At 42.4% G+C, this 13844-nt stretch overlaps 1 protein-coding gene across 14 annotated transcripts in view; it reads right to left on the bottom strand.

Annotated features, from left to right (window-relative positions):
- Nucleotides 1-13844, bottom strand: part of CASK (calcium/calmodulin dependent serine protein kinase) — a 295974-nt gene that overhangs the window by 17442 nt on the left and 264688 nt on the right. For all 14 annotated transcript variants that reach the window (XM_075853921.1, XM_075853923.1, XM_075853929.1 and 11 more), the window contains one exon: nt 13540-13655. In XM_075853921.1, the coding sequence (XP_075710036.1) occupies nt 13540-13655 (116 nt within the window). The remainder of the gene's footprint in view (nt 1-13539; nt 13656-13844) is intronic.

Genomic DNA, 13844 nt, shown 5'->3' with positions numbered 1-13844 from the left:
TGTTTTCTTCAGTGTCCTGTCCGTTTTATTTGCAGATAGATTACTAAACTATTCATTTCTATGGGGCCACACACCAATACGCTTTATGTATGTATCCGTGTGTCCGTCCTGCAAATTACAGAACAGGTCCTAAAAGAAAAAACAAACAGAAGCACACTGAAGCAACTAGGATCCGTGTTTTGTGGTCCGCAAAACGTAAACGGTGTTGTGCATGAGCCCTATAGATTCCATAAGAAAATTTCCAACTGCTCGCTTAATGCTTGAAGGGAAAAAGTCTGCACCAATGAAGAGGTGGAAAATATCTAGAAGAAGACAGTTCATACTGTTAGACCTCCACTAGGTGTTCGCATTGCTGGGAAAATAATTGACAGTTACCCACTGTTATGATTGGTGGAAGTCTGTTGCTACTTCCAGAAATTTGAGCTGTGCAGGGACACAGACTGCATTTGTTATCCTTTTATACTGGACTTGAGTAAAGAAGTATATTAATAAGAGCCTTTTGCATTAGATTTGAAAAAAACAAAACCAGTATGGTGCCCTATAGAATAATGGAAGCCCTGCCTGGGGCAGGGACTGATGCAAGATGCTTTATAAATAATGAAAATAAATAGCAAGCATAAAAAAAATACTCATATTAAGGGGATTTGGTCAGCGAAAATGTTTTTCTTTAAGGCCAGGTACATAGGCGGCGGAAAGATTCGTATGTGTAACATGCAGATTTTGCGGCGGATTTCACCCTTCTGCATTGAAGGACGTTAAATCCGCTGTGAAAATATGCAGCAGAAATTTACATGATGCAGATTTTAAAATGTGCAGAAAAATTCCTTTAGACTATAGAGGAAATTTGCTCAAATCGCATCCAAATGGCTTGTACTTTAATCCGCTGCATATTTTCAAAATCCTGAGCATTTCCAGTGTGTGTGGACCCGGCCTAAACATCAAAATGTTCAGTCATTATAAAGGTACATTACATATTAGGTTTACCATAAAACATGGCACTCCTATAATAAAACAGAATAAGTTTCACATGCCAACTAAACACAGTGGGGCATTTTTTTTTAAAATTCGGTCCTAAATTAAAACAGGATAAGACAGAATAAATTTTGCGTTCACTATGTGGCGCATTTTGCTACGTAAATGTCCCCCAGTGTTCCAGATATAAAGGACATGTAACAAATGGCTAAAAAGGGTTCTAAAAACTACTGCAGATGACTTGAACCAAATTTATTAAAACCGCTGAGAATATTTAAGACATATTTATCAATGCATAAAGGGAGTCGGTCATCAGTTTCTAGCCTCCCAAACCGCTAGTACGCTATAGGGGAAAGCAGGCAGTAGAAACATACCACTGTTTAATGTTCGTCCTTGCATCAGGGTAAAAAAAACAAGCTTTTTCCCATCTTCGGCGTCATACAAGCAGAGTCATCAATCAAACATGGTAGTATCTGCCATGAGGTGTCTCAGACGGTGGCCTACAGGATCTCTGATGGGGGCGGCGGCATTGAGCTTATCAAATAGCCACCGCCAGCCTCCACTGCTCTTGCATCTGCGTCTATAGGACGCAGATACAATTGAATAGTTTAACCAGCGCTAGTGGGAGCAAGGAACCAGTCAGTCCCCTACCCGGCCATTCAGTACTTTTTCTGTAATGTAGGCGGAACGATGTCACTACGCCACCCGCGTAGTTTTTCAGGAGAAAGTTAGAAGAGGCAGGCATAAGTCGCTGGACAGAATAGAAACCTGGGACAGATGAGTATGTTTATTTGTTTTAGGCGGGCACTGCGTATGACACAGTTTACAGGAGGCCCTGTGTGTGACACCATTAACAGGGGGCTGTGTGTGTGTGTGTGTGTCACACCAGCTACAGGGGGCTGTGTGTGTGTGTGTCACGCCGTCTACAGGGGGCCGTGTTTGTGTGTGTGTCACGCCGTCTACAAGAGACTGTGTGTGTGTGTGTGTGTGTGTGTGTGTCACGCCGTCTACAGGGGGCCGTGTGTGTGTGTGTGACGCCGTCTACAGGGGGCCGTGTGTGTGTGTGTGACGCCGTCTACAGGGGGCCGTGTGTGTGTGTGTGTGACGCCGTCTACAGGGGGCCGTGTGTGTGTGTGTGTGACGCCGTCTACAGGGGGCCGTGTGTGTGTGTGTGTGACGCCGTCTACAGGGGGCCGTGTGTGTGTGTGTGTGACGCCGTCTACAGGGGGCCGTGTGTGTGTGTGTGACGCCGTCTACAGGGGGCCGTGTGTGTGTGTGTGTGTGACGCCGTCTACAGGGGGCCGTGTGTGTGTGTGTGTGTGACGCCGTCTACAGGGGGCCGTGTGTGTGTGTGTGACGCAGTCTACAGGGGGCCGTGTGTGTGTGTGTGTGACGCCGTCTACAGGGGGCCGTGTGTGTGTGTGTGTGACGCCGTCTACAGGGGGCCGTGTGTGTGTGTGTGTGACGCCGTCTACAGGGGGCCGTGTGTGTGTGTGTGTGACGCCGTCTACAGGGGGCCGTGTGTGTGGGTGACGCCGTCTACAGGGGGCCGTGTGTGGGTGACGCCGTCTACAGGGGGCCGTCTGTGGGTGACGCCGTCTACAGGGGGCCGTCTGTGGGTGACGCCGTCTACAGGGGGCCGTCTGTGGGTGACGCCGTCTACAGGGGGCCCTCTGTGGGTGACGCCGTCTACAGGGGGCCCTCTGTGGGTGACGCCGTCTACAGGGGGCCCTCTGTGGGTGACGCCGTCTACAGGGGGCCCTCTGTGGGTGACGCCGTCTACAGGGGTGCCCTCTGTGGGTGACGCCGTCTACAGGGGGCCCTCTGTGGGTGACGCCGTCTACAGGGGGCCCTCTGTGGGTGACGCCGTCTACAGGGGGCCCTCTGTGGGTGACGCCGTCTACAGGGGGCCCTCTGTGGGTGACGCCGTCTACAGGGGGCCCTCTGTGGGTGATGCTTTATTTTCATGGGGCACAGTCTATGGGACAATTGCGCTCAGCGTGATAATATTTGTATTTGGCACTGTATTATGGTGCTTGATTTTCAGGGGGCACAATGTGTGATACAAATGTATGTGTGCAAAGCATGTGAGGATATATTTCTGTGGCATAGCGTTGCAGTATATTCAGGGGGACAGTGTGTGGCACCATGAAGATTTTGTGTTCGTATATATGTGTGTTGTAAAAGCGAGGAGCTAAAGACTTCTGAGCAGCAAACTCTGCAGAGATGTTGTGGCTGGGAAAAGTAGTAATGGATGTCTGGACTGGATGGAGAAGAAAAGGAGAGAGAATGGCTCCAATATGAGAAGACGTCCCCTGTGAGTCTCTGAATGTAACGTTTTATTCTGACTGATTAGTACTGTATATGATCCAAAGTGATATGATGGAGAGAGTGGTATCATTATTTTTTTGTAAAACAGCTACTCCCAGAATTTTCTTACCATTGTTCAGACCATATTTGAAGCTGTAGTTTCAGGCTGTACCAAATTTATATGGCAGGTGTTCATCTTACTTTGCAAACAATCTCTGTATGGAGCTGTATTTATGCTGGTATTGTATATATGTACGGAGCTTTGTTCTTTGTATATTTGTACTGAGCTTGGTTCTGGTGCTGTATATTTGTACTGAGCTTGGTTCTAGTGCTATATGTATGTAGGATATATAGGAAATAGGAGATATTTAGGAGGACAGAAATTGCAGGGCAGTGGTCAGCTTGTTTTAGCCCCCTAAACCACGACCATGACATAATACATGACCTGACAAAGTTTCCAAACATTCCCCTGCCTGTTTTTTTAGATCGCACAAAATCTTTAAAATTAAACTAATAATACAAAGCACACTGTATGCTAATGACCCTTTGAAGATTCATGGGGTGATGCCATCTTCAGGATAGCATCATCCTGAAGAGTCAAGCAGTCCAGTCTACAAACCTGCATTTCCACGATTTCCCCTTGGCCGTTCTACATCGCTGCCAGACTCCTCCAACTCTCACGCATGCACCATTTCCTTCTACTCCCCTGCCATGCTCAGTGCAGTGAGGTGTACTCTGCCTGGCTTCATCGCTGCACCGCGCATGCCCGTGGAGTACATTACATCGCACTGCGCATGCTCAGGGAGTGCAAAGCAACAGCGCATCCACACCAGTGGTAGTGACGGGTTGATAAGGGGGATGTCAATCAAGCTCTGAGGGAGAGTAGCATTTGTATTTTTTGCCTCAGACAGTAGAAAAGCTAGAATTAGCCCTGCAATCAGTTGTAGAGGGGAAGGGTTGGTGCTCAAGTTGCCTGACACTTCCTGGTTCGGAAGACATTGCAAACGTAATTTGCCTACGGCACATGGCAGAATCAAACAATTTTTTGCCCTGATGCAAAGATTACATTCAAAAATTGTATTTTTCTACTGCTTTACCCTTTAGTTTACTAGCGGTGTTAACGGTTTGCGAGGATAAAATCTAATGACAGACTCCCTTTAAAGGGGTATTCAGCAAACAAATGTTATTCTTTGTGTGTGCCTGATTACAATGTGTAACCTGTCCTGCACCTGTGTCTTAGACTCGCTAATTATCACATGACCAGAACAGTTTTTTTTTTATCCACTAGAAGTAAACAATGATTGACTGCAAGTAGAGGTCTTGAAAACTGTGAGAAATGGATACAGAAATTGTATGTATTGTGATATTTCATTATACAAAAAATAAAATATATTTGCTAAAACGGAAATATCCCTCTAGGGTAAATCCACATGCGAGGGATTTTCTGCAGATTATTTCCACGGGAAAATCTGAAAATTATATCTGAACAGAATCGTGTGGATTCTGATGCAGATTTGCCACTGTGAATTTCAAGGAAATTACTCTTAATGTCATTTCCAGTTCCTGAATTTAAAATATGCATCAGTGGATTTTGCTGCGGATCTGCAGATATTCCGCACCAAAAGCCTCAATAGTAGATTACTTGGAAATTTTTCCCATTGACTTTAATGGGGATTAAATAATCCATAACAAATCTGCAAATGATCCATGACAGAATTGACAAAGAAGACTCTTTCCTGGTAATTTACATACAGCACACGCTGTATTATAACTTCTTTTTAGATAAAATGCTAAAACAGAGTGTTTTGTGAGGGGCATATTTGGGACGCCAGCAGTATAGTAACATGGTGTTTTAGTGCCCCAAAATCTAACAGGATCCACACAGTTTGGATGCAGGTTTTAGTTCAGTTTTTTCAGCCAAAGCCAAAAGTGGATCCAACAGAAAGGAAAGCTATAAAGAAAAGACTAAGGGCCTGTTCATATGTGCATTGGAGGATCCACCAGGGACCTCCGTCGCAAATCCGGCAGAGATTACAGCAAATGATGTGCTATTGTTTCCGGTAAAACCAAGGACACCCTGACTGAAAGCCAACGGAGACCATTAAAGTCAAGGGGTTCTGTTAGTCGCCTGTGGTGTCCGTGTTGCAACGTCCCTTGTTCTGCTCCTCTGATAGAGAAGAACAACGGAATGCACTGATACAGATGTAAACAGGGTCTAAGGCATCTGCTTTTTGTGTCCGCTCCTTTGTTTGGCTAAAAAAACCAGATCCAAAAACCGCGTTAAAAATGGCATCAAAAGTTAGCGTGTGATCCTTAAAAGGTTACTGCACCTGTTCTCCCGCTTGCTTTCGGATGTAGAGAAACTAGTGCATGCATGGTACACTAGTCTCTGCACGCCTTATGTGAAGTCAGGCAGGAAGAGCAAAGGTGCAGTGACACTTTAATAGGTTTGCACAAAGCAAATGTAAGGGTTGACAATAGAAGACAATTTAATTTGATCAGCCTGTCTGTTTTTTGTAGATAAAAAAAATAAAAAATAAAAAAAAAAGTTGTGTTGTGCAAAATGTAATTCTACACCTCAATTTTAAAGCATTCCATGATATGCAGAAGAGAAGACACTTGTCAGAAAAGGTAATGCATTTATATGGCAAAATGAATTTTACTATTCTAGATGCATACAAGAAGCTGTTAACCAAGTCCTGACTATTTTTAGGAAACATCTAAATACAGTTTGTGATTAAAACTATTGCGGCCTTTAGACAAATTTTCTGTGCGCTACTGCAGTTTTCAAGCACCATTATCTTTAATGAAACTCATCCTCAGTTATACAACTTCTAATGGTGGTTAATGCATTATAAACACAAGTTAATGTATGTGTGCTTTCCACAGGCTTGCTATATACTATAATTACATTGCAGTTAGTAGTGCATGAAATATAGAACATGCTGTGATCGGAAAGAATAAGCAGTGTTATTGTTCTAACCATAAAGTTATCTTTTTTTGAAAAATAAAATAAGTATACATGTGTTTGCACTGTCATTAAAAGAGCGGCTATATCAATGTCACTATAGGGCTATATCAGTTGTAGCAAATAAGGATTATTCACTGGGTAAATAAAGGATTATATGATTTTCAAATACACATTGTGTATCAATTCCTTACAGTTTTCAATATTCCTGCTAAGTGTAGATTTACAAGATATATTGAGGTGCGGTTGGGAAACCCGTTATGGCAGCAGACTAAAACGCATAAGCAAACTGCCTCTTATTTTGCTGAAAGTACATGTGGTTTTGAGAGCATTTTCTCTTTAGGGTGCATCCAGAAGTTGTGGTTACAGCCACATTGGAATACTGTATCCGAAAGCCACATGCGTTTTTTACCACAATTTGACGTGTTTTCTAATGCGTTTGCATTTGTCACACAAACGCATCAAGAAAACACATGAAATCACAGTAAAAATGCATGCGCTTTTCAGCTGCGTTTTTTCGATGCTGTTCGGCTAGCACCTCAATATTTAAATACACCCTTATTTTGTTAATTTAGTACAGTTTTGTGGTTGTCAGGCAGGTTTATGAACTTTTCAAGATTTTTCTGAGGTACTTCCTTTCAATATTTATTATGTTAGTAAAGCTGACCCACAGTTTTTCATAGCAGTTACGCATCGGAAATGTCGATATGCGGTTTCGCCAGTGGTCACAAGCATAGCCCATAAAAATAATAGGAGGAAACCAGTTACCAAAACAAGTTGACCGGACTGGAGGCTTCATAGTTTACTTCCAAAGGATGAAAACCTTTCCCTGTCATTTAATGTTATACAGGCGCATGGCTCGTTGTAGTACAGTTATCAGAGACCTGTCTTGTAACCAGTCCTGCACCTCTGTGATCATTACATGATCAAGACAGATTTTCATGTAAACAATGAAAGTGTAACTAAACGTTCGATAAACTTCTGACGTGTCATAGTGACATGTCAGAAGTTTTGATTGGTGGGGATCTGAGCACTGAGACCCCCACAAATCAGTAAAACGAAGTAGCAGAGGTGCTCGTGTAAGTGCTCGTGTAAGCGCTTAGCCGCTTTGTTTCTGTTCGGCTTTTTCCGTAAAGCCGATGTATCGGTGTATGGGCTCAAACTATCGTGCAAAACTAAGCAACTTTCTAAATTGTCTACATTAAAAATGTCCTACCCTTTTGCTACTGTAGAGTCTGCAACTCCTGTAGATAGGTGGCTGTGCTGCTTCTTACATAGATCTGACAGCACACTGCTCCTGACTGTTCGCTCTCCCCCCCTACCTTCTCTCAGTGTAAGGCCCCATGCACACGAACGTAAAAACGCCCGTAGACTTCTATTGGCCACGGGTACCTCCCCGTATGCTTACGGGAAGGTACCTGTGCCGTTGAAAAATATAGAACATTTCTTATTTCAGGCCGTAATTACAGCACGGGCAGGCCCATAGAAGTCTATGGGGCTCCCGTAATTACGGGTGACAACGTGTGTGTACCCGTAATTACGGGAGCGCTGCTAGGCGACGTCAAGGGATAGTCACTGTCCAGGATGCTGAAAGAGTTAAACGATCGACAGTAACTCTTTCAGCACCCTGGACAGTGACTTCCGATCACAATATAGATCAACCTGTAAAAAAAAAAAAAAAAAGACGTACATACTTATCCAGAACTCCCTGCTTCTTCCTCCAGTCCGGCTTCCCAGGATGACGTTTCAGTCCATGTGACCGCTGCAGCCAATCACAGGTCAATCACTGGCTGCAGCGGTCACATGGACTGCCACTTCATCCAGGGAGGTCGGACTGGATGTCAAGAGAGGAACAAGTCATCAAGACAACAGCCGGGTAAGTAAGAATTTATTTTACTTTTACTACGGAAAGGGCTGTCCCTTCTCTATCCTGCACTGATAGAGGGAAGGGCTGCCAATTAGTGCAGTACAATTTTGCAGCGAAAACGTGCCCGTAAATACGGGTGGAATACTGGTGACACCGGACCCGTATTTACGGCACGGGTCCGTAAATACTGGTGCAATACTGGTAGAATACGTGTAACCAAAGACCCGTATTTACGGAAGGACAAAAATACGCTCGTGTGCATGAGGCCTAAGGCCATGGTCGACCGTAGGATAATGACACACGTTTTGGGACATATTCTTCGCCAAAACATGTGTGGAAACCGCTTAAAAAAAACCCACAACTTCCCCATTAATGTTAATGGGAAACTGCTCCATATGGGGTAGAATTTTCCACATGAGGGGAAAAAAACCAAAAACGTTACTTCTTGACCCAGTTTCTCTCTAAAAACTATGTTTTTATCTCACGCAGATAAGTCACATTAAATTGATCTAACCTGCGTGAAGATTCACAGCAGTTTAAACTGCAAAACCGTATCAGAAATCCAAGGGTCAGCCTTGGATTTCTGCCCAATCTACGTCAGATTTTTCAAGATAGCAGCGGAGAGAGAAGATTGTGGTAGATCTGAGTGTTCAGGGAGGGCAGATCACGGCTGTCAGTATGAAGATAGAGAGGCAAGCACAGGAGGGGGCGGGGTTCACAGGATACTAGTATAAAGAGAAAGCTGTTCCGATACACGAGAGCTGAAGAAGGCAGCAGCACCTTGGCCACACAGAACTCACATCTAGCTATTACTGGGAGGAACACATCCAGAATTGGGAAAAGTCTGAAACGAAGAGCAGGTTCTAAACTGAATATCAGGGGGTCTAAAAACGAATGAAGGATTATAGATTGCAGTCTGAAACTCAGTGCAACTTTTTAAGTTCCTAGTAATCACTAACATACATAAAAATCATTTTTTTCATGTCAAAAGGTGTCCATAGACTTTAAAGGGGTAATCCGGGTTATTAAAATAGATGGCCTATATATTAGATTGGTGGGGGTCAGACTGTCGGCACCCCTGCCGAACAGCATTTTGAAGGGACCGCTGTCTCTGCTTTGTTTTACATGGTTCTCCTCTCCGTTCATACTTGCACGTGCCGTTACATTTGTAGGGGCTGTGCAAGGTATTGCTCCACTGTCCCATTCACTTGAATGACAAAGAGGTGAAATGCCTTGCACAGCCCCTACAAATGTTGTGAAAATGGGGATCCAGAACTCCAACTCCAAGATCCTCCTCACTGCTCGAACGCCCGTTCATTCAATGTGCTTACTGTGGTCGAGCAGTTAGGAGGATTGGGGGTTCGGGACCTCTGTTCTCACGATCGGTGGGAGTTCCAGTGGTGGGGCACCCTGCGATCAGAAAATTATCACCTATCCCGAGGATAGGTGATCATATATTATTTTGGTAAACCCACTTTAATACTATACATATGTAGTGGGGTCTTCCCAAACATAATAGATGCTCATCATGCTTTAATTTTAAATGCGTCTTTGCTAGTCCTTTTCTTTAGTAAGTCACTTTGTGGATAGAACTTCTCATAAAAGGGGTAATAAACTGTCCATATAATTGGTAACACAGCATCCATGGAGTGTAGCATTAAGGTCATATCCTATATCACTTTGGGTCTGCTTTTTTATTATTTCCTTCTAGTACGATTAGCGCACTCCTGTGTAAAAATCAGGTCACAATGTATTACGTCCGATTCTCTCTGAGCACCACAAGTCTAAGGAGATCTCGCTAAAGGGCTACAGTTATAACATATGAGGCCTGAGGGCTATTAAACATGAGCATATAGATTTGCTATACTTTCTTATTAAATATTACTTTTTCTAAACCGGCTACAGAAAGAAAGAAAAAAATATTTCTTCATTCTAGCTCACCAAATGGCAACACAGAACATTTAAACAAGAAATATGAAAATGGTAACATATGCATAGCAGCAAAATATAATGCTAAAGAACCACACAAAACAAGATAATGGCATAAATATGTCGTTCTAAAAAATTTTTTTTTTCTTTTTAAAACTCTGTGTTGAGAGCTGAGGAATAGAATTATTGAAAGTCAAACATTAAAATAAAAAAACAAAAAAGCAGGCATTATCACTTGACGGGTTACTTACATGCACAGAGGCCATTGGGAGAAAGACGGCATGAAAAATGCACAGGGGTCAGATATGGCTTGCAATATATTAATGAATCACATTTTCTAATATGAACAAACTAAAATTATAGACACAAAGCAAATAACTCACACAAACACACAACACTTTCAGTTACTCTCACATTGCAGTTTGCTTTTCAATTAATGTTCTAAAGATTATTTAAAGCCTTATAGAAAACATGTTATAATGGCGCAGGCTTTGTGTTACTTGTTGCACTTCATATTTTTTATTTGCTTTTGATATTATTACAAATTTACTCAGTGAACAGTCTAATAATAAAGTTGATACTTGTTCTAGATTTACCATTGCAATAGTGTTTAAAAATGTATACATAACAGGGGCCCATCAATAAAAGACTTTATATTTATAGTTAAAAGCTCAACTATACTAAAAACCTGAAAAATTCAGACATCGCCGCAGCTCCCCAAGTAGTATCCATGAGAGTCTAGTAAGCTCAGATCTATGATGCTGTTTGCGCTGTCCTTGCAACAGTGACATCGAATAAACAATGTGGTCACCAGTGAATTTTAGTCTCTGACTAAACAAAGTCATGACTCTCGTGGGGAAAAAACCACAATCCATTTTTGACCCCTGAGAGCTGCGTATCAGCGATGCAGAGACAAGGAGATTTAAAATGGTTTTCCACCTGAAATATTTATGGCATATTGATAGGCTATGCTTTACATTTTTGATCAGTGGGAGTCTGAAACTTGGGCCCCCATAGTATATTTCATCATTATGCCATTAATCATTATGATAGAACACCAACCAGGACATGAAAGCGCAGCATACATCTTTGCTATACTTTAACAGCTCTGGGAGTGTAGTTGACAACAGAAGTGAAAAGGAGCGATGTACACGGCTTCCTCTTCTATCCTAAAATGTGGAATGAACATAACGCAGGTTTTGGAGTTGGGATTTAAATATGTGCAATTTCAATAGCAAAAGGACTAACATTCAGCTTGGTCCTCAAATGCCGATCAAAATGAGGATACTGAAATAGAGATCTGCTCCTCAGAAATCCTTGTTATGGAGACTGGTTTTTAGCATTCAAGGAATAACCAATGTCAATCATTTCAACACAAACACATTTGAGATGACAAAATCCGAAAAAGCAATCTGGTATATTAGTAAAAAACTTACAATTGGTTTTAATAGTGATATACAAACCAATTTGTACAGTTCATTAAAGGGTAACTAAACGTTCAACAAACTTCTGACATGTCATAGTGACGTGTTAGAAGTTTTGATTGGTGGGGGTCCGAGCACCGAGACCCCCACCAATCGCTAAAACGAAGCTGCAGAAGTGCCCGTGTGAGCGCTCAGCTGCTTAGTTTGTTCGGCTTTTTACGTAAAGCCGATGTAGCGGAGTACGGGCTCATAGTCTTTCTATTGAGCCCGTACTCCGCTATATTGATTTCCGGAAAAAGCCGAACAGAAACTAAGCGGCTGAGCGCTCACACGGGCGCTTCTGCTGCTTTGTTTTAGCCAATGGTGGGGGTCTTAGTGCTCGGACCCCCACCAATCAAAACTTTTAACACGTCACTATGACATGTCAGAAGTTTGTTGAACGTTTAGTTACTCTTTAAGCATTAAAGGGGTTTTTCCGGGATATAATATTGATGGCTCATGCTCAGGATACGCCCTCAATACGTGATCTGCAGAGAGTCCGACCCCCTCGTGCCAGTAACTAACAGCGCCGTTAAAGTCAAATTTGCCGTGTATGGTACTACAGCTCGGCTTCTTTTATGGGACGAAGGCTGAGATTCAGTAACAGACAGATGCATGGACGGGGGAAGTACTATGTTAGTTACTGCAGTGAAGAGTCCAAGGGTCCCTTTTCTTCTGATAGTTTGGGGTTCTGCGAGTCAGGAAACTACACGTTCCGGCTAATAACAGGGCCAATTTTCCTAACACAAGGGCTGTGGGCAGGTTTTAACAAGCTATATGGGCAAGCTTTATATACGAGCAAATTCTAAACACTATAAAGCAACAATTTATAGTTGGTCAAAGAGATAGGGGAATGTGTGGGCATAGATTTGTCATTTGCTCTGCAATAGAGGACTAGAGTAGCAGGGTACATGACGTAGTAACACCTATAGGACCAGCTTCACACTTGTTCAAGAGAAGAGACAAAAAAAAAAATCACAACTACGGAATGTGAAACCGGCCTTGGAGTTGAGGGATTTCTGCAGAATGATTGTGCACCGCCTTCACACGTCAGGCACCGGGCTTATTTGCAAGAATCACTGCACTTCCAAATTTAAACTGCAATGTGGAGAAGTAAGATGGACTCTTTGGAACAAGAAAAAATAGATGGTCCCTTTATACAAATAGAGAAACGCTCTTCACCCAGTGTTAAATCTCTTCCTGTGATCGTGCTAAAAATGCACAGATTCAGCTTAAGATCAGTCTTTAATAAATGATCATTTCGGAGCTATAACTCGGTAGTGTGAAGCAGCTCTGACATGAATTTACCTGTAGGGAATCCTTCTCATAAGATTACTTTAACCCGGCAGTATGGTGGTCAGTATTTGAAAGCCAAAACTAGAAGTGGATCCAAACACGGAATAAGTACAACTCTTTCTATTACATTTTTTCTCTGTTTATGTTCCACTCCTGGTTTCGACTTCCAAATACTGAAGCAAAATACTGACCAAAATACCACTGTGTGTTAGGCCAAAATCACACAATGCATATTACATGCGGATTCGCTGCACGTATTTTTCTGCGGCAAATCTAGAGTAAAACAATACCAGCACAGTAAAAGAGATTGCAAATAATCTCATCTGCATGTTGTCCAACTTTTTCTGCACGTATATGGACCTGAGGTGTGGATTTTAAAATCCACAGAATGTCAATTTATCTTGCACTTCCACCTGCGAATTGTATCTGACAAGTCTACAAAAAAAACGCACCAATTTCCGCATCGAATTGGAGGAACCGCACATAAAAAAAACGTACTATGAGGTGCGGATTTTACCTGCGGATTTTCTGCACCAAATTACGTAACATGTGCATGTAGCCTTAAAGTGGCCTTATTCTGTAGAACAGGTAAAGATGGCAGGCGAAACGCGCAGGGCTTCAGATCTACCAGTAAAGTTACTGCTTGTAATCACTTAGAATTTAATGACTGGTGATAAATAAGCAGACGTTCTCTTCAGAACACATCTGAAATACTTTGCACTGACATTTCATACCTGCATTGTGCTTTGCCAGATATTTGTCTTTGTACTGCTTCTTTTTCTTGCCAAACCAAGTACAGCTGGCTTGCTGCTCTTGCTTTGTCTTTTCCATTGCAATGCAGGCAACACGCCTGAAACATGGAAAGATAAAAAAAAAAAAAAAACACAAATGTTAACATACCCAAACAAATATAAACAAAAGCAGCAAGAAAAAGTTCTAACACCCATGTATAAATGTGATGTTATAGTAACTTTTTTTTCCATGGTCTCAAAAATAAAGATTTCTAATTAATTGCAATAAGGTAAATGCATTTTTACAC

The sequence above is a fragment of the Rhinoderma darwinii genome, chromosome 2 (assembly GCF_050947455.1).
Source record: "Rhinoderma darwinii isolate aRhiDar2 chromosome 2, aRhiDar2.hap1, whole genome shotgun sequence".
Classification (NCBI taxonomy): domain Eukaryota; kingdom Metazoa; phylum Chordata; class Amphibia; order Anura; family Rhinodermatidae; genus Rhinoderma; species Rhinoderma darwinii.
Note: the sequence above shows the minus strand (reverse complement) of the source record. Positions and strands in the feature narration are given on the sequence as shown.